Source organism: Argiope bruennichi, chromosome 3 (genome assembly GCF_947563725.1).
Source record: "Argiope bruennichi chromosome 3, qqArgBrue1.1, whole genome shotgun sequence".
In the NCBI taxonomy this organism is placed as follows: domain Eukaryota; kingdom Metazoa; phylum Arthropoda; class Arachnida; order Araneae; family Araneidae; genus Argiope; species Argiope bruennichi.
Window position 1 is genome coordinate 1775479 of NC_079153.1, and position 20987 is coordinate 1796465.

Consider the following 20987-nt stretch of genomic DNA (forward strand, 5'->3'; position numbering starts at 1 on the left):
ATTGCGAAACATCTGTCAGATGCGAAACTTTATCAACGATTTGATTGATAGAATCTTAAGGGTTTTCTCGGAGTCGAGAATAAACATTTAATATGTTTTTACATGTTGCACTTTTTGTTGGTTTCACTCGTCTTGAATGTGTGCACAGCGTAGTCGGTGAAAACACTTTCTCTTTTTCAAACATTTTAAAAGTTAATAGAAATGACGAATCGAATAAATATTCACCAAACAAAACTAATAACTACTAATGCGATTAATAGTATCAAAAATATCCGCTTCTAAAAAAGCGAGAATAAAAAAGTACGAAAGATGATAATGGTTGCGAACTGAATGAAGTTGAGTTGGCGGAGACGTAAAAGAAAAGCGTGCCAAATATTTGACCTTGAAGACCGGTTCTAGCCAAAGTGGAATCCATTGTGTCAATCGGTTTTCGTTCGCTTTATTTACAAAATATTTAACATATAAGCACTTCTAACTTGAGAATAATTTTAAATACATATTGATAAAAAAAAGGATTTCTGTAATTTATGATATTATTTGATAAATTTCTGCTCATTTTAACTATTTTAAAGTCGGAATTGATGGGGAACTCTTTCCCAACGCGGAGCGTCACATTTTCTACCTTTTACAATACTGCCAAGTTAGGGTGAAACAGAGTTTTTTTTTATAAGAATTTTTTCTGGATCTTTTACAGTGTCGAAAGTTACCATGGTAACGAGAAAGGGAAAGTGCAACCAATAGCCTTGACATCGAACTTCTTTGTCCAATAGGATATGAAACCTAAGCAGCGTGGGCATTTAGTAAACAACAACAAAAAAATAGTCCTTTCGCATCATCGTGGCGCCATTTATAGTCCTAATTTTTCATTATAATGACTGCCGCAGTAAAGATAATAATTATATTTCTTTCCATATTTTGCTTTAAGAAGTAAAACACGATAATATGCAATGCAATTTCTGTTTTTACAGTCAACCTTTTGGAGACACTAAACTTATAAACTATATAAATAATTTTTCATATATTAACTTTACTTTTTTCTTCTTTATGCTAACTAATAACAAATTAATTTTAATTAAGCTTAAGTTGACTGATAATGAAGAAATAAAAACTTACCGAGTTTATTTTCCTGTTAAGTGAAATTAATAGAAATAATTTCAAAATCAATTTACTGTACTGTATTGAAAAGTAGCACTCATTGTACTCATATTTAAATGGCAAGCTTTGGCGATTTTTCGCCCGTTACTGATCAGACTGATCAGTAACGGGCGAAATTTCGCTGCTACACTTTCAATTGAACTACACTTTCAATTGAAATTTCGCTGCTTCCACTTCAGATCAAACTAAGTCGATCTGTCTTCCAGTCGACGGTGGATGACGACACGTTCCGCGTCGTAGGCTCCGCCAATCATCGTCATTATGCCTATGCTGTGTTTACCGGCTATGCTCTCGGAGTTTATTTTGCTTTTAAACAGCAATGTATAGCTGGAGATATGAAATGAAACACTGTCTTAATCCTATACAGAATGTTTTTTTTCCTCCCGTAAAAGTTCTATAAAACTAAATGAATGAATTTAAGAAATGGAGGCAAAATGATTATAAAAAATTGTTTTCATCTTTAATTGAAATTATTTAATCCCATACAACGATAGCTTCATCAAAACTCCTTTATGAGAACTCTCCTTTAACGGATGTAGACTAAACTAAATAAACAGGTTTATTGTTGAACCAGCCACCTTTGGCGATTATCATGTTCTAACTAGCCACTTTTGATAATCATTATTCCGGCTGGGAAAACGATTATCAAATTACATTAGATATTAAGATCACGCAATGTTTTTTATCAAGCATTATACTTATTCTGCTTAATGTGCATAAAATCGCTTATCAGTCGAATGAATAGTGTGGTTTTTAAGATTTATAAGTGTTAACAACATTTGAAGATTTACAGTAATCTATGGGACTTTCTGACAAAATTTTAGACTTCAACAAGGCATAATAGTGGTATTGAAACAGTTTCACTTGTTTATACACACCGGGCTATCGTTTTAAACAAGATGATGTTACACAAGTATAAAAAATATGCGTCATCACTTAAATGCAAGTTGTTTTATGCGGAGCTGGTCCTTCAATTTAAACTTAGCATGTAAAATGTGTCTTTGATATCAACATATCAATCCGCAATAAAATGCGCGGGGCGTTTTGTTTTATTGCAGAAAAAAATACCTAACAGTGAAACTTGCTCATAAAATATTAGAGCCACTAACGTAATCTCACGGTGTATCAAATAAAAAAAATTATAGTTTTAGAAGAATTTATAGATTTTGTTTTTAGATTTATCTCTTAATAATCAATTTTTTTTATATCTTAGATAGATTGTGTGATGAAATAAAGTTAGAAAGTAAAAATTCTATTTCGATACATTTTCTAATTATATATTTAAAGAAAAAATCCATAATCTTCCCTTTTTTTAGCTTTTAACAGTGGAAGAAAGCAGGAGGGACTAAGTATTTGTAAAAACAATGAGAATGGTTGTATTTTAGTGCAACAATAAAAGGCCAAATTCCAGACGTAGAGATAGTTTTGGAACTATTATAATAATAATAAAAAAAAAACTATCATAAATGTTAAATTGGTATAAATAATCACTTCCAGTTTCTTTTAACAAGTAATTGCAATATGAAACATTAAAGTGGTGAGAATTTAAGATTGATTAAATAACGTTCACAAGACTAATTTTTTTTCTTTCTTTGATTATTTACTTTCTGATGAAGTTTTAAATAATGATATGTTTATATTACATATTTTTGTATTATTATATTTCAAATTTCTTTGGAAAGAATATAATTTTTGGAGAATAAAAACCTTTTTATTTGTGATCATTTGCTTTAGGAAAATTCATAACCTCTTTTGCTTGTAGGATCACAGGTACGAAATTTTGAGACCTGTTTAACCATTTGAATCTTGGAAGACAAGAACTATTTCGTCTGAAATAGCGGAATTCTTTCCAGTCAATGTTCGTTTTTTTTTTTTTTTTTTTTTTTAACTAGATTCTTTAGTTTTGATTTTTGATCTCCTGACACCTTCGATTCACATGTTTTTCCAACCTGCGACTCTTCTCTTTCAGAAATTGATTATCTCCGGTAATCAGCAACCTGAATCAGCCTTTTGAAATGTCAGGCGAATACTATTCTTAATCGATCAGCGTGGTTTATTTAAGTGTAAGCTGATTTGCTACCGGAGCTTGAGGCTGCAGTTTTTTTAAAAAGGAGAGCTACCAAAAGGGAAAGAAGGAACGACTCCGTGAAGAGGCCAAGTAAAAATTTTTCTGCAACTACTTGTTGCTAATTTGAAGAAGACTTTTTTTATTATCAAATCTTTGACCTGTAACCTTGCTCGCCATTGCAGACCATAGTCCAACAATGGTCTGATGGCGTTTCTAGCCGAAAGTAACAGCTCCTGCACGATCACGTAGCCATGTGGGACTTGAATGGCCCATCCGGATTCAATAAGTGCCATCATATTATTCTTCAGATGATTTTGGAATTATGTATTAGCCGACGAATTTTCTTGACGGCCCAGACTTGCGACTCTTTTCAGGTGAGCTGCATACAAAAGTTACGTTTACTTTTTTACTTAGTTTTTTTGAAGTGAGCCTCCATTCTATATATTTTAAATAGAGCAGAATTTTCCCTTTCAATATGATCAAAACTATTCTCCGAGATTTGTTTTGTTTGTCACTTAAAATAAAAAATATAATCAAATACAAGTGGAAAAATGTCTTTGAATATGATTGAAATGTAAAAAATTCGATATCGATTTAGCACTGAGGCATACATTAAATGGATTTTAAGGCCCTCTCCTTGGACTTTGAAGCATGAATAGATTGCTTACGAAGCCTGTGTGTAAAACCGCCGCCACTGAATACAGGATGCTTCCATTCAATTTAATATTCTCCTTCATTCAAATTTCCGGTGACTTTGCTCTAAAAAAGTTTTTTAATTTATTACGTTATTAATCATAAAATAAGATTAAATTAAAATTCGAAATTTATGCTCAAAGGAAACTTGCTTCTTTGGTTTTCTTAATTGGAAAGAAATAAAGGATAAGTAATAAAGGCATATTATTTAAAATAAATAAAAAAAATTTGGATGAGAATAGCAATTGATATTAATTAAACTAACTTAAATTAAATTTTTGGATAAGCTAAAAAATAAAAGTCAGGTGCGTATCTTAGGAAACATTCCTTTATAATTGAAACACAAAAATTTTTTAAGCTGTTGATTTGCTTGTTCAAGTTCCTATCAAACTATAATTTGTATCATTTTTAAGAATTTTTTACAGTTAATGTCTTTTTACCAGAAAGTGTGTTAAATCAAGAAAATAATTGCTCAAACGTTTACAAGCTATTATTGTATTACAAAATATGGTATTTAGAGAAAACTAGTGCGATTGCATTGTCTACACATCAGGAATTGGTTTTATGTTTTATCCAGTAATGCTTTAAGGATTCATATATTTCGCACTATTTAAATTTTATATTTAATATAGAATTTTGATTCTCTGCTTTCATCAGTAATTGAAGATTTGCAAATCATTGGAATCATTGATTCTTAGCTCTTGCTCCTTTGAGTGAAATCAAAACTTTTGAGTTCCTATTCAAAAATGTTTAACTTGTGAATTTAAAAATTAATTAAAGATATAAAATAGCCTTTCATGCTTTTAAACATGCATAAACTTTGCCTTGATTACTGGATACTTCTATACAATTTAAGAAGTGTTATCAAATATTCCTTATATTTTGAAATATATTGAAAAAAAAATGGAAAATCTCATTTAACATCAGAAATTCAAATATTAATTTGTTTATAACTCGTTAACCTTTTACTCAAAATTACTAAATAGTGCATGTATTTGAGGTATTATTATACATGCAATTCAGATGTCTCTTAGAAATCAGGGGTTATTATTTGAAAAATTTAAGTTTGTGTAAATCTAAACATGAGGATGACCCCTTAGACAAGAAAATGTTTAGTGTTTTTATAAAGAACATATTTCCGCAACGATAGACAATTTCAATTTTGTTTTGAGTTAATTATTTTCGGAATAAAGAGCAGTGTCTGGTTACTTTTTGAAGGACTTTACAAAAATAGTATGAAAAGTCCTCAATGAAGGCAACAAAATTGTTATATCTATCCAGTAATATTGGTCTAATCTTTCTTAACATATCGGAATGTACGATTTCATTTTGTGTGTTCGCAGTCGCAGAGAAACTTTGGAGTCCCATTTTTCCTTTCACATAAGTTACACACAATTCATTCTGAGTAGAACTCAGATCTGCCGGCCGATTATGCCTGTTTCTTAATGGCGTTATGATAGATTTCAATTTGAAGGTGCCACTATTTTTCATTCGCAGTTCTTGCAATGGCAGCTGAATGTGTATGATGCAATTAAAACGCACATGCATATATTTCTCTCTGTTATTAGTAAGGATGTTTTTAATATTGCACAAAATATTAATTGTATGTTTACTCTAAAAGAATGATGCCACAGAAAAAGAATTGCATTTATTGATACATTTTATTATTATTATTATTTTACAGTGTAGCAGTTCTTGGTACTGCTCTCAGATTGATTCCAGCGGCTGGAAAGGTCATGACACTTCTGCATATCAAAGACAGTAGACCATTGGTCTTATCACACGCTTCAAATTGAAATTTTTTCACCAGTCTAAATATCGCTAGTTTTGCTTCTGCTAGAGCAAATTTCTCTGCTATGCAATTTCTCCTACCAATTCCAAATGCCATGTAAGCCATGGTGTTCAGAGATGCCTTGTTCTCTGGCGAAAAACGATCCGGATCAAACTTCCACGGGTCTGGCCACAGATCTGGATCGTGATGGATGTCCCAAACGGGAGCTTCAACGATAGCTCCTTTCGGTATTGTTACTGATCCTACTTGATAGTCTTCACTGCACTCTCGAGTTATGAATCTTGTAAGTGGAGGGTATAATCGAAGAGATTCCATTAAGACTTGATTGAGATATGGAAGATCTGAAAAAGATAAAAACCTAAATTTGATGTGTAACTTCAAAGGAAATGGGTGATTGGAAACAGATGTTATTGATTAGGAATGTCCGTTACATTAAAACATTTTTGAAAACTTTTATAGAAAAAGATTTTTGTAGAGTTACCTTCACTTTTATTTTTTATTAAGTAATGCATTGTTCCATTGAGTACTTATCTTTTGTGCTATCACTGGTCAAAAAACAGCCTATACATCAGTGATACTAGCTTGAACAAGTATAGAGTTTTTCGACATCATGAGATGAACTATATAAAAATTACTTCCTGCGGTGAGTAAGTATTGCAGAAAGTTTGGAAATCCTTGAATTTCTTCGGTTGCAAATGGTACGAAATGAAGGCTTCCAAGATTACCTGAAAAATTATCATCGTAGGGGCTAAAATTCGGGAAAACGAACGTCTGTTAAAGAAATCATTCAAGATATGATACCGGACTGTCCCAGAGAATCCTGAAAAATAGAGCTCGTTGGCCCATCACAACTATCAAAAGAACCGATATTGTTTCATATTTCAATGATTTCCGCTTCGCAAAAAACAAATTAGTTCATCAAAAATCTATAAGACTTTCAAGCTAGTACTTACGTTGTTTTAACTGAAATTACATGGCTTTTCACAATTAAATTTTCAATTTCCAATTATAATCAGAATTATTTTACTATGACATAATTTAGTGCATTTACAAAAGAAGATGGGGATAAGCATTAAAAAATTAATCGTCCACCTCTTATCTTGGTTTATTTCGTTTTTATTGTATGTAAGTATAAAGAAGATGAATGTCGGATTTCATTGCATTTAATGATTGCTTAAAAGGCATTCAAAGGGCATAGAACTTTCGAGCCTCAAACTTTCCCTTCGGATCTTAAATCATGGATTGTCCAAAGAACTATTTACTGAATTTTTTAATAATTTTTTTTTACCTAAGTAGAACTTTTCTTATCTTCCTGAAAATATTTGGAATGCAGTAAATAGTTGGATACCATAAATGTTTGCTTGGACGGTAGCGATGGGCAGGAGATAGCTATCTTCTTTCAGAAAGTATTGGACATGCTGACGAATCTGTTTTTCTTTTAACTTGTGATAATTCAAAGAGATGTTGCGGAGAGAACTCTCTGTGCGAATATTTTCCTGAACAAATGGGTCATATTATAACGATGAATGCTCAGGCAGTTCTTTAGAATAGGAGGAGGAAACCAGAGGAAAATTTAAAAGTGTGTAGTATAGCTAAACAGTAAAGCTAAAGCTGTTGTCTCTATCTAAACAGTTTTTACCTTGGATTTTTATGCCTTCTATTGCAACTAGAATATTTAAAAATTATATATTTCTTGTTTCTTTGAAGTTGCATTGTAATTTTTAATGGAAATAAATTGTTACTTTTACCCAAGAGTATTTTATATATATACAAGAGCAGAGATTCAAAGTACGTCATAAATTCGCGCAAACTTTAAGAAATCATAATAAAATAATAATTTTTGGAAAAATTTTGATTTGCGCTGATATGATCCGAATATTTTTAGATTGATTTGGAAGAACATTGGATTTTTCCCCATATATAAATATAAATTACAAAAATATCCAAAAGTAGGTACTTACATTTCATGCAGAATCGTTTTGCACAAATCAGGAAAACAAAAATAGACAATGAAACATATTGCAATAACACGGCACTAAGTATTTATTTTAAAGTAAAAGTTGTTTAATATTATGACCACCACCGCAAGATATAAGACAAATTAGACGCGTCATCACGCTTATTACAACTGAGTGTAGATGCCGACATTGATGTCACTGATAATCTGTCCAATGGCATATTTTATTTCCATCAAAGTGTATGGAACACACAGTAAACCTGAGAATTTAAGTATCCCCACAGTCAGAAATTTGTCAGGCTCAAATTTGATGATCGTGAGTGCCACTTAAACTTTCGACCTCAACTTATGGCTAGGTCTTTAGTAAAAATGTCAAATAGGAGCAGTTTGACTTCAAGTGCAAACTGAGTGAAGCACCAGCTTGCATGAAGGTAACGCTTGGCTTTCTTGTAATGCAGGCACAAAGTAATCACGTACCGTTTATGCAAGCGCCCATGTAACTCAGATGCCACAATGTAGTTTACTCTTCTATTTAATAATAGTCATCCGGTAATAACTGCTGAAGTGCTTGTATTTTGTACGGATGCATATGCAAGACTCCATGAAGAATATGTCAAAATGACGAGATATCGGAATCTCTGTTATTTTCCCAGCTTCACAAGCACTGATACTCCCCGTTGGTGTTTTTACTGTCAATTTTTTCGTGGCATTTTTTAAAACATAGTCATGGCCCACGTTTAAGGATGGTCTGCCACTTTGTGTATAAGATCGTCCAAGCTCCCGATTTCCTCAAAACATCGTGCTAAATGCAGCAACCATTTAACGAAATAGGGCCTTTTGGCGCGTTCAATCCTTTCTCTGCATGGTATATTTGCAATGCAATAGTTGTGGATTCATTATTCTTGCAACCATCAGCGCTCGATCTAGTAACAATAGCATGTTTGTAGGATCGAATGAAGAATCCAATTCTAGGTGTTTAACTGCTGGCCTGCTTTATATAAAACGTTTTAGAACGACGTGTGATAGCCTTCTTTTCGTTACTTTTTGGAATAATATTTTCTCGTCCACTGATTAAAAAAAATCCATTGTCTCTGATAATATTCGCACAAATCGAAAATTTTTCAGAGCTTTATTTCTTGCATTATGAATTCTTGAAGTATCACGAATTCATAATGCAACCAGTATATTTCTAATCATATATACTATTGTATGTGTGAGCTACATATCCTTTCTATTAATACTCTAGTCCCTTTAGATGACCAGCATGTTCCTGGGTGTGTTGAAAATTAATTGAATTTCTCATGTAAAAATTAATAATGTGGCTCCTTTAACAAGTATTTTTAAGCGAGAAATTTAAGAATGTTTTAATTTTGTAGACTTCGTATATTGATGCATTGTTTTTTTTGCACGAAAAGCTCTAATAAACTCAAATCACGTGATATCATGAATGCCAGTTCATCTAACAGCAAGGCAGTCTTATTCGGTGTCTTAACTTGTCTCAGGCAAAACGTGCATTCAGCAGCAGCTCTGAATCGGAACTGCGCAGTTCAACTGCATCACGTGCTCATATCCAACAGCATGCTGTGAAAATTTCCGAAATTCTAGAAAAATTGAATGCTCTGATCATAAAATTAAGGAATCATTCACCATTCCGTATGCATTTTTTGATGAATGGCAGGATTCTCAGAGGATTTTGTTAAATAAATCTCATAAACTTTAAGAAAATAAATTTTCGTACTGACTTTACAAAAGAATGTTTATTTATAAATGGGATTTTTATTCTGTAGCTTTTAAAATAGAAGAAAAATATGCAATCAAATATATATATTTGTAGAAAGCATGAAAATGCTTCGAATTTCATTTCAATATAGAGAAATGGAAAACATGGATGAAAATTAAATTAGTATCGGTAATAAGGTCATTTTTTGAATTTTTGTGCGAAAATGTTTTTGTATGATAATATTTAAAAATGTTATTGCAAGAAAATACCGAAGTAATTTTTAACTTCTAAATAAAAAAAAAATCTTTGGTAGCATTTCATAATATTTTATGTCTTTTTAAAACTTCGATTGAATATACAAAACTGGATGATGCATTTATAAAACACTTTGGATTGCTTTGATTTCTGTCTCTTCTTTTATAGTTAGTTATTGAATGTTGGATTGTGTATTTATTTCATTTTTTGAATAAAACTAGCTGAAAAGGTTTATATCTTCCAACTTCATCACATAAAATTTACATTTAAAATACAGAAATTTCAGATGAATTTAAGTCATTGCATTTTCAGCTATCTTTCATATTAATTGGCATTCGTTTCTTTTTGATTATTATAATCTATTTCAGTCTATTAATAAGTTCAAGCATGAAAATGACAACAGGTTTGAGTGTAATATACACTCAAACCTGTTGTCATTTTCATGCTCTTTTTATACTAAAACGAATTCTAGCACCAAGGAAGAAAATACAGCACCAAATTCGGAATGAAATAAAGTGGAGGCATTTTATTTTCTTTATTCTCTGTTTACACGATAAAGGAAAGATAATATTATTTAGTGCTTGAAAATAAAGTTAAATTTCTTCATTCCATAAGACTATATAAAACTCGGCATAGATTTCCTCTTTTTCTTTGTCGTTACTTTTAGTTACTTTCTTTGTGTCTCTCCACCAACTGAAACGTACTGTCGGAGATACATGTGGATTACCCAACTTCTTTAAATAAATGCAATTCACGCCACCAACCACTTTTTCAGTAGCAGATAAATCCAATAATGAAAAACAGTCATCTCACGTGTTCTGAAATCCATTATTGTTGGAGTAGTTCTCCTCCAATTTCTTGACCACTTCCGGGAAAAGCGCTAAGCAAAATGTTAGTCATTGATTTGTCTATCTCAACGGCATCAAGAGATGGATACTTGCTCCCGCCATCTGCTTCTGTTTGTCGTAAAACGTTAAACGTTTTCCGTCATAAATTGAAGGCATATAATGGGTCTAAAGAGGCACTGGCTATTTCACTTGCTAACTTTTAGATTCAGAGCAAGATGAAATCTTATATATACTCTGATTGTTGTTAGAAGTATTTTTCAGTTTCAGGGCAAAAAGCACTTCTTCTTAAGCTGCTGTACTTTGGTAACCCGAGTTAGGGAAATCACAGAATTTGAATGAAACTAAACCAGAAATCGAATTGCCATTATGATATTAAATGGAGCCATCATTTACTGCATTACGGTGGTCATCACTTGAGAAAGTTCGAGTGTCATTTCTGTGAGCTTGTTCTATATAGCTTCAAGGACATCATATTGATATGGCGAATACTTGCTACCAAACTGCATGAGGATATGAGTTTGTGGATGCGTGGCTTAACGAGGGATGAATCGTGAAACGTTCTTCGGAGCTGTGTGTTGTGTGGTTTTTCTGGGGAGCTTCGATGTTTCTCAAGCTGTCCTTGATCGTTTGCGTATTCTAGGAACGGATTATTGACAGCTGGAAAAATGTATCTAAGATGAATTTAGTTAGATGTTTCTTCTGTGCATGGGGTTTTTAATGCATTTTTTGAAGTCGGCTGTATTAACTTCACTGCAGTTAGCTCGCTCAATGAGAGTATCTCTTATTGCGGAAGTTTTCCTACTCACGAGGGCCTGCTTACTTAAACACAAGTCCCTCATGCAATGGGGACAATTATTAATTCCTTAATTGTGCTGAAAATGTTGGCTTTTGAAGATTTGTGATACATAAATATCCAATTCTTGCCAGACTTTAAATTGCTATTTTTTACTTGGTTTAAGCATGCAGTGGCGAGTGTTTTACTACATGGGACTAATATGAGATGGAAAAAGATTTATAGTTTAATTAAAATTTAAAGTTTACTTTTAATAAAAGGTGATGTAAAAAAATAACAAGAAATCTGAGGAGAGCTGGCTTGAGTTATTTCCCACCAGAAAGCTCAAAGGTTTTCGATTTTAGTTTCTTGTTTACGATTAGACATTGCGTAAGTCTGATTATCCGTTGAAGCAAGAAATATTTTTAGTTTATACTAGATAGTATTTTCCACATAATTTTTTTGTAGTAAAAGATTAATTTTTCTTTTAGGTGGGTTATAACTTCTTTAGGATCACCCACCACAACTGACGATCTTTGACAAGCTAGCAAAGTAATTTCTAAATGTTTGCGTTCTCTAGAGACAGCGCCATTAAAGTTCATTTCATATCTTTGAGGCATAAGATATGCTAGGGGAGACTTCTGTAGAATTGATTCATTCCTGGCACCTAATCAGTACACGCACTTTCTCATTTCTATACTCGTAGTCCGAGATTGGCTTATGTAAATTTTTCGATTGGAGGCATCAAATTCAATTTTCTTTTTTGAAATCTTTGTTTTAAATTCTTTTAACTTTTTCCCTTGACAACTTTGAAGATTTAAGGTTCTAGTTCACTCATTCTATGATTGCTTAGAATATTCAAACTTGTCTAATAGGGCAAAGCCTCACGATAAAAATCGAAGGGTAGTTTTTTATTTGCTCAAGGTTTGAGCGCTCATGCATGCGATTAATAAGTGAGAGAGTTGAAATCACGTTCTCTGCAACAAGAGAATGATGTAATTTCCTTGCGCATTCCATTTGGAGATGAGTTCTATCAGTTCAGTGGGGGAGGGATTCAGTTCTTCCATGAATTTCAGTTTATCAATATAGTCACTGGATTGGATGTACTATTTGCTCAGAAGTATACAGAGAGAATTTCTGCTTGATCTTCCTATAATGATAACACTTTATATACCTATAGATATATTTTACTGATGTGTTTTATGAAAACCTTACGAGGAGTTTTGCAATCTTGTTCTTGAGCGTTTTGGTGATAGTAGCAAGGGAACACGAGACCATGCGGTCAATCAAAAATGGTAGGCGAAGAGTCAAAATAAATTATCATTCCGATGCATGTAACAATCTGCTTACAACATGGGATTGTTTTAAGAACGAAAATATTAAATGTGAGATATACATCTTTTGATGTGGAGATTTTATCAAAGAAATAGTATAACTCTTCTCCCACTCCCTACCCCCTTTTTAAGCCACCCGAAGATATGAAGGATCTCTCTCCTTACCAATTGTCCATGGAGTTATCTATCCTTGTTCTTCAATAGAAATCTTTCTATAAGTTGGTTGACACTATAAAACAAGTTAGTAAAACTGTATAAGGATGATTATAGGGCGGTCACTAGTTCTGCAGAAAGGGAAGGGGGTTGCGTCGTGAATACTCAGTAGCTCATTAGTAAAGTATAAACTAACTCATACTCAAAGAATAATCTAAATGATAGCATTCGACCAGCCTTTATGAAAAAGAGTGAAAAATAGTTTCTATCAAAATGCATTACGGTCAGCTTGAGTCAAGATGAAAAGTCAAGGGCAGGAAGAAATGAAGCTTTTGAATGCACAAACCTTTACGAGGATCCATCCACTGCAGAGAAAAATTGAAACGATCGATTTAACTAAAAAAAACCCGTTAGAATGAAAGTCTTTTGAATTAAGCTTACTTTGCACTGTGATGTAGTTATCATCATTTGCTTTCTTAATCTCTTCATACAGCTTTTCTTGAATCTCTGGATGTTCCGCTAGTAAATAGAATGTAAAAGCTAATGATATCGACGACGATTCATAGCCGCCAAGAATAAAAAGAAACACATTATGAAGAATGTCCTGATTAGAAAGACTAGCCGCAATCTCATCTGAAATTAAAATGAAGATAAATTTGAGCAGTGAACAATTTACTTTATATCCAAAATATGAATTATTTTATTACTTATTTACATTTAAGTATTTATTTACACTGTAAAACGATTAGCAACCATTTTTTATTAACTTTCGATTTATTTACAGCGTTTCCTTTAAAGATAGAAATGACAAAAATATTATAGATTTGGTAAAATTTTATGTTGTTATTTGATAGGGCAATAATATGGGGACTTAAGACATAAAGGATCAAATTTATTAAGCCTTAAACAACCTCTTTCATCCGAAATCGCTTCAATGAATTTCAAATAAAAAATTCCATTCTATGAGGAAAATATAAAAATAAAAATTTTGAGAAAGAGAAAAAAATGAACCAAGAAATTTTTTTTATAGATGTATTCCTAAATTCATAGAAATGCTTATATATATATATATATATATATATATATATATATATATATATATATATATATATATATATAAGTAACCAATCTAAAGTAAGAAAAAGTTTGAAAACGAAACTAAAATGAAAACGAAACAAAAACAGTTTCGAAATCGCAACTAAAATTTATAAACTATTTAAACTAAAACCAAAAAGGAACTTCATAGTATTTAGAGAGCGCAATTGCAGCTACTTCTAAAACACAGATGAATTGATACAAAAGTATTAGAATCAAGTTAATAGGAAAAACAAAAATCAAATAAAAATTAAACCAAAAAAATTATTAAAAAATATTAAAAAAGAATCAGGCCTGAAGACTTTTTCAAGGGTCACCCTCAGGCAGGGATTCAAATAAAGGGATTTTTTCTGTGAGGACATACAGACATTAAGTCTAATAATGATTCCTCGTGACCCGAAAATCCCCCGAAATTATGCTCAAGAGATATACCATTTTAACAGAAAGGAAATACAAAATAACAAATTAGAAAAAACCACGAAGTAAAAATACAATTGAAATTGAAAATTTAAAAATTTAATTAAAAATGATTTTCCTAGAAATTACTGTAATGTCAATTTTTTAATTAAACAAGGTATGGTTTGGGATTAATCTTTTGGCTTAAATAAAAATAGAAATTTACTTGCATATTGGATCACTCAATAGATGGCGCTGGGTGCCTACCTCTGTTTACATAATTTACCGTTAACTTTCATAAACAGGAAATCACAATCGATTGTTTAAAGTTTCATTCACTGTTGGATGGTATGTTCTGGCTTTTTCGTTTTTAATTTTAATTTTAATGCTGTTTTTGTTTTTATTGTTATTGTTTTTATTGTATTTTTACTTTGTGGTTTTTTCTAATTTGTTATTTTGTATTTCCTTTCTGTTAAAATGGTATATCTCTTGAGCATAATTTCGGGGGATTTTCGGGTCACGAGGAATCATTATTAGACTTAATGTCTGTATGTCCTCACAGAAAAAATCCCTTTATTTGAATCCCTGCCTGAGGGTGACCCTTGAAAAAGTCTTCAGGCCGGATTCTTTTTTAATATTTTTTAATAATTTTTTTGGTTTAATTTTTATTTGATTTTTGTTTTTCCTATTAACTTGATTCTAATACTTTTATATATATATATATATATATATATATATATATATTCCATCCTCCTTCAAATAACAGATGCGCAATCCATTATTTGTTGAATAACAAAATATCTTTGCTGTTGCCATTTTTAAATATCTATTCCCAATGACAATTGTTTCCACAACGATGTAGTTTTTAAAAAATTCTTAAGAATACATGAGATGTTTGAAAAAAATTTAAATAAATGCATATCCTTTCGCTTTATTATATTTTCACCGATATATGTTCTTTTATTTCTATTTACTATTTTATTTTTTAAAGGGGTTTTCATTTCTATTTACTGTTAACAAAATAACCAGTATAAAAATCTGCTTTTGATCACAATATCAGAAATCATAATATATTTGCAGGATTTCAAATCACGAACACCCACTCTCAATTGCGACTTTCGCAGTTTCGGCCATTTTCCAGTGAATAATACCAATTACAGAGCTGGACAGTTTTCAATTTATTATAGCGATTCTAGGGCGGGAAAATAAATAAAAACTTTCTTCACTTTTCACCTCATTTATCCACTGTGAAAACCTATCTCTTCGGATATCGTGCTGAGCGCATCTCGTTACCTTCCGTGGTCAATGGGTGCTGAGCGCATCTCGTTACCTTCCGTGGTCAATGGTTTCATTGCATGAAGCAGGATCACTCTTTTCCTAATCTTGTTTGTAAGAGTTCTCTTTATCTTTTATTATTTTGGAGGAAAAGATTTTGTAGTATGTGATATTGGGTAAAGTTGAGACAGCTTAGGTCTTGTTTTGGTAAAGTGAACCAGGATATTTATTTCTGGTATTCACGTCCCGTTTCGAAACGGCGCTCGACGATGGATCTCGTAATTCTGAACATCGATTAAATGACGACAGAAACACCGTCACTCTTATGTCAAACCTTCAATTCTTCACTAACGGGAAGACAGGTGGACCCGACGAGTGTAAAGTGCAACAAGTTCACTATTCTTAGGTACATATAGAGCCTGGTATCCTTCAGACACAAACTGCCAAATTTACTACCGAATCGTCTAGGTCCGACTGCATCAGCGATGGTCCTTTCTTGAATGGAATTAGCTTCGAGATAATATCTGGTTATCGGCTTTGCATGCATTCAGCACATCCATGTCAGCGTGCAACTTCCGGGAAGTCATCGGAATAAATTCGAAGCATGTTTTTTTTTCTTTCCAAATCATGAAGGAAAAATTTAAAAATCAGGCAGAAGGAAGGTGATCATGAATATTTGACTGTTTATTTCAATCGGTGCGATCAGCGATTTCTTCGCTTCCATTGCACTACAAGGTATCAAATCTGATTTGGAACACATTTTTTCTCTTTCTGATTAATACTATTTTATGCTAAAATTGGGTACTCGGCAGTTGTTGAAGTACTACTAAGAAAATCTCGCAAAGGATAGAAACGATACTTTCAGTACAATTCAAAAGTTATTTTCAAACTTGGGGACAGAAATATATTTTCAAATGAAAAAAAAAACTTTTTAAATGATGCAAATAATTATATTTCATGTTTTTTGGAAAATACAGGGGGGTTATAATTAAAGTTACCCTGTTTAGACCTACGCAGTGTCCACTCTAGTGGAAGGATGTCGAAGAAACTTGATACTTAGATTGTATGGATTATGGGAAACAAAAATCTGCAATTAAAAAAAAATAGTTCAAATTTCAACCGCCAGGTGAGAAGGCTGTGCATGAAAAAAAAAAAAAAAACACAATTTGGAAGTTAAGAACTTTATTTAATTGCAATATATGTTCAATGTGCATTCCATTTTCGTCAAGCACATGTTCAAAGCGTGTTATGGCGTGTTCAACAGTGGCACAAAGGGTTTCTCGATCAACTTCAGTAACATGACGTGTTATACTTGCTTTCAATTCATGCAGAGTCCGTATGCTTCCTCCATAGACACAATCTTTCAGGAATCCCCATAACCAGAAATCACAGGGATTCAAGTCCGGAAAACGTGGAGGCCAGGCAGTTGGAAAACTTCTTGAAATTACCCATTGATCTTCAAAATGGGTACGAAGCAATGCCGTCACTGGTCGAGCAATGTGAGGTGGTGCACCATATTGCATGAAGACAGTAATCCCTAAACATTCTCGTTCTTGTAACGCAAGAATGACTTGCTGCTGAAGAAGGTCGCGGTAACGGACACCCGTAACGGAACACCTTTGAGGGCCATGAGGCATGTTCTCCTCAAAAAAAAAAAAAAAAAAAAAAAAGACCAAGAATGAAATCAGCAGTAAAACCACACCATACAGTAATGTAATCAGGATGTAGAGACTGTTCATTCCCATCATTAGGACTTGCAGTACCCCATATGCGAGAGTTCTGAGTATTAACTGCTCCGCCTAGGGTAAAATGAGCCTCGCCCGACCACAAAATGTTCCAAGGCAATGAATTGTCAATGGCTATTCTGCCTAAAAAAATTCTAGCAAATTGATTTCGTTTCTCCGGGTCTGCAGGATTTAGCGCTTGCACATGATGGATGTGCATGTTGACCACTTTACAATGGGTCGAAGAACATTTCGTACTGTAGACCAAATCACGTGTCACCGATTGAGCACTTGATGAAGAATATCACGAATCAGACGCTCTTTCGACACGGCAAGAGCGACATCTTCCGCAGTTTCATTTGAAATCCGTTTCCGTTCTCTTCCTTGTACCACAGCCAACTCTCCAGTCTCTTCAAATTTTATAATCATCTTTTTCAAAGCCTGCCTGGACATAGGCCCTTTCCGTAAGTCTTTCAAGCACAGATATTCTCGCAGTGCAGCTGACAAATTATGCTGTTCTGATAAAACAACTTTATCAACAAAGCTCTTCCTTTTTTCTCTACCGACATGGCGAAGAATGATTTTGCGGCAGTGAGTACTGGCTTTTTAAATTACTCTAAATTTGCATAATGGCCTTTATCGTACATGAAAACCGCCATCTATTGGCCGAAATTTGAACTAATTTTTTATTGCAGATTTCTTTTCGCCATGATTCATACAACCGAAATATCAAGTTTCTTCGACATCCTTCCACTAGAGCGGACACTACGTAGGTCTAAACAGGGTAACTTTAATTATAACCACCCTGTATATGTATTCATAAATTAATTGCTAAATCTGAATTTCTATACTGCTCATGGTCCTGTAAGTCCTATTTAGAAAAATATTTTTGACTCATCAATGCTTTTTAAAAAAACTGGATTTCTACCACCAAAGGTGATCGAGTTAAAAAGGCGTTGAATTTTATTAATTTAAACCATTCAATAACAATCTTGAGCGCGCGTCTGTGTTGGTAAGTACGTCTTCCGTCAGGCGACCATTCAAACGATATAAAATCATCTTAGATTGTTACATTTAAAGCTCGATAATTCGGCCAATTTAGGTTGCAGAAGAAGGAAACATTTTTAAAAAGTCTTAATATGTCAAAAATATTTTATTTAGTATGACTTGGAGAATATATGAATATTTCTTGTATCTATATGAATATTTAATTTTGTCAGGATTTTCTTTATTGATAAAATATAATTCTTTACATCATTTGGAGTATTTCTTCACCTGGAAATGTAAAATATATCCCTAACAATTTAGAAATAAATCGTTGGTTCATGATTAGATTGGACAACTACACAAAGTTTTTTTTGAATGTGAACACACAAACTTTGAGGAAATTGAAAAGAATCAGCAATAATAAAATTTATCATTCCTCTTAAAAGGAAATAGTAAGTACCATTGTTGAAAACTCACGAGAAGGTATTGATAAAAAAAACCACTAATAAACCAGACAATTTGATTGCGACTTATGTTCCATTCGGTTAAGGTTTTACACCAGTAGCCAAGACTAGGGATTGCAATACCGGTATACCGGGATACCGAATACCGGTATTTTGAGCCATTTGTGCAATTTTGTAATACCGGTATTCACAAGTTTAAATACCGGTTTTTCGGTATTTACTAGAAATTTTTAAAATTTCTCCACTATATGTTCAGGTATCTCGAACATAGCAAAATAGTATGCGTTCTCCATAACGGGCGCAATTAATTAGCTAATTAAAGGCTTAATTAATTGCTTAAATCTAAATGAGCGAAACATGAATTATAACTGAAAGAAAATATTGTATCCTTAACGACTGATGGAGCAACAATTATGAAAAAAGTTGGAGAGTTAATGGGTGCAAATCAGCAGTTGTGCTATGCACATAGAATTCAATTAGGAGTAATAGATGTATTATACCACAAAAATAAAGAACAGAAGAATCCAAATACTGTGGATATAAAAATTTCGGATTCCAACTTTGAAACGAGTAAGAGTGAGAGTGATATTGACAATGAAGATAATGACAATGTAATTGTTGAAGAAGATATTGCTAATGAGGATGAAATATTAATCTATCAAGAATTGCTTCCTATAATTTATAAAGTTCGAAAAATTGTTAAGATATTTAAACGCTCCCCTATAAAAGGATATTTTACTAAAATATATACTAACTGAAAATAAAACAGAATATATGTTAATATTAGATTCTAAAACACGTTGGAATAGCTTATTCCTAATGATGGAACGATTTTTGAAACTGAGAAGTCCAATCCAAAAAGCAATAATCGACTTAAACCTGTAAATAAATTTTTCAGATAGTGAATTCGACTTAATATCCAGAACTATATCATCTCTACTTCCAATAAAACTGACTATTGAGGCATTGTGTCGGAGAGATTCTAATTTATTAACAGCTAATGCAACAATAAATTTCATGTTGCAGTCACTGAAAGAACAGCACACATCACTATCTGAAGAATTATATATTACATAGAAAAATCGCACAGAAGAAAGGCATACCGAAATAGAAAATGTCTTATGGTATTTACATAATTATAAAGATTTTAAAAATGAAGATGAAAAAGAAGAAAAAAAAAACTAAATTCAAATCTAATTAAGTTTATAGCAAATTTTCTTAAAATTTTTTACTCACAAACCTATCCACATTCAGAAAAATTCGATAGTGAAAAGGAATTGTCTCTTGAACAAAAATTAGAATTAGCGATATATAAAAAAAATTTCAACGAACCACAATACAATACAGAAATAAGCTATATCCAAAACCATCCGACGAGAAATCGATTTATTTGAAGATGGGGGATTTAGAGGTAAATACTTGGAAAAACTATATTGCGTATTGCTAACAGTACCACCAACTAGCGTAGATGCCGAAAGAGCGTTTTCGACATCTGGTAATTTTTACACAAAATTACTTTTCAGGCTTAATGACAGTACAATGGATGCATTATGTTTTTTAAGATCACATTTCAGAAAGTTGTAATAGTACCCCAAACTGAATAGTGATATTTACACTTTTTTGTGATTTAAATAAATAAGATGTTTCTTAACTTTTTTGTGATTATATACTGTTATAATTTATAAGTTACAAATTATTTTCTGTGATATTTACACTCTCTAACAAAACTGGCAAATAAAACAAAGAAACACCTGTGTTTTCTTTCTTTTTCAAAAATTTCTAATACCGGTATTAAAACCGGTATCCCGGTATTAAGATTTAAAAAATACCGAATACCGGTATTGAACTTTTGGTCCGGTATTGCAATCCCTAGCCAAGACTCTGCCGGTATAAACTCGGTATTAAAGCAGTAATTGCGGAATAACTGCCTACGCTAAGGAGAATAAAACGTTTCACCAATTACTTTTGTTTCAAGAAAGAATGATTCAACAAGTGAACCATTTGCTGATTGTTACTCCTGTTTTTGAGAACAAGAGGGTAAATGCTTGGTACTGAATGAAATCTTACTGTTCTCTCGTCGGTCTAGCATCAGCTGTAAAAAGTCCATGCTCTTGATTTCCGGATTCTTGCTCCTTTCAGTAATGGCTTTGCTCACGCTGCTCACGACGAGATCTGTCATTTCCTTGGCTGTCTTGAATTTATTGAGAACTTTCTTGATGCACGCTACGGCTGGGAACATGAATTCATAATCTGTGGATGAAGTATGGGCGTCGTGGAGATAATGTTGAACCTGTGTGTC

The 20987-nt window shown here is 32.6% G+C and overlaps 1 protein-coding gene across 1 annotated transcript in view; it reads right to left on the reverse strand.

The window, feature by feature from the left end:
• Positions 1-5549: 5549 nt before the first annotated feature.
• LOC129962540 (cytochrome P450 3A41-like) overlaps positions 5550-20987 on the reverse strand; it is a 33847-nt gene continuing 18409 nt past the window's right edge. The window contains exons 5-7 of the mRNA XM_056076297.1: positions 20756-20978; positions 13189-13380; positions 5550-6049 (exon numbers count right to left, since the gene is read on the reverse strand). Coding sequence (XP_055932272.1) covers positions 5595-6049; positions 13189-13380; positions 20756-20978 — 870 coding nt within the window. The 3' untranslated portion in view covers positions 5550-5594. The remainder of the gene's footprint in view (positions 6050-13188; positions 13381-20755; positions 20979-20987) is intronic.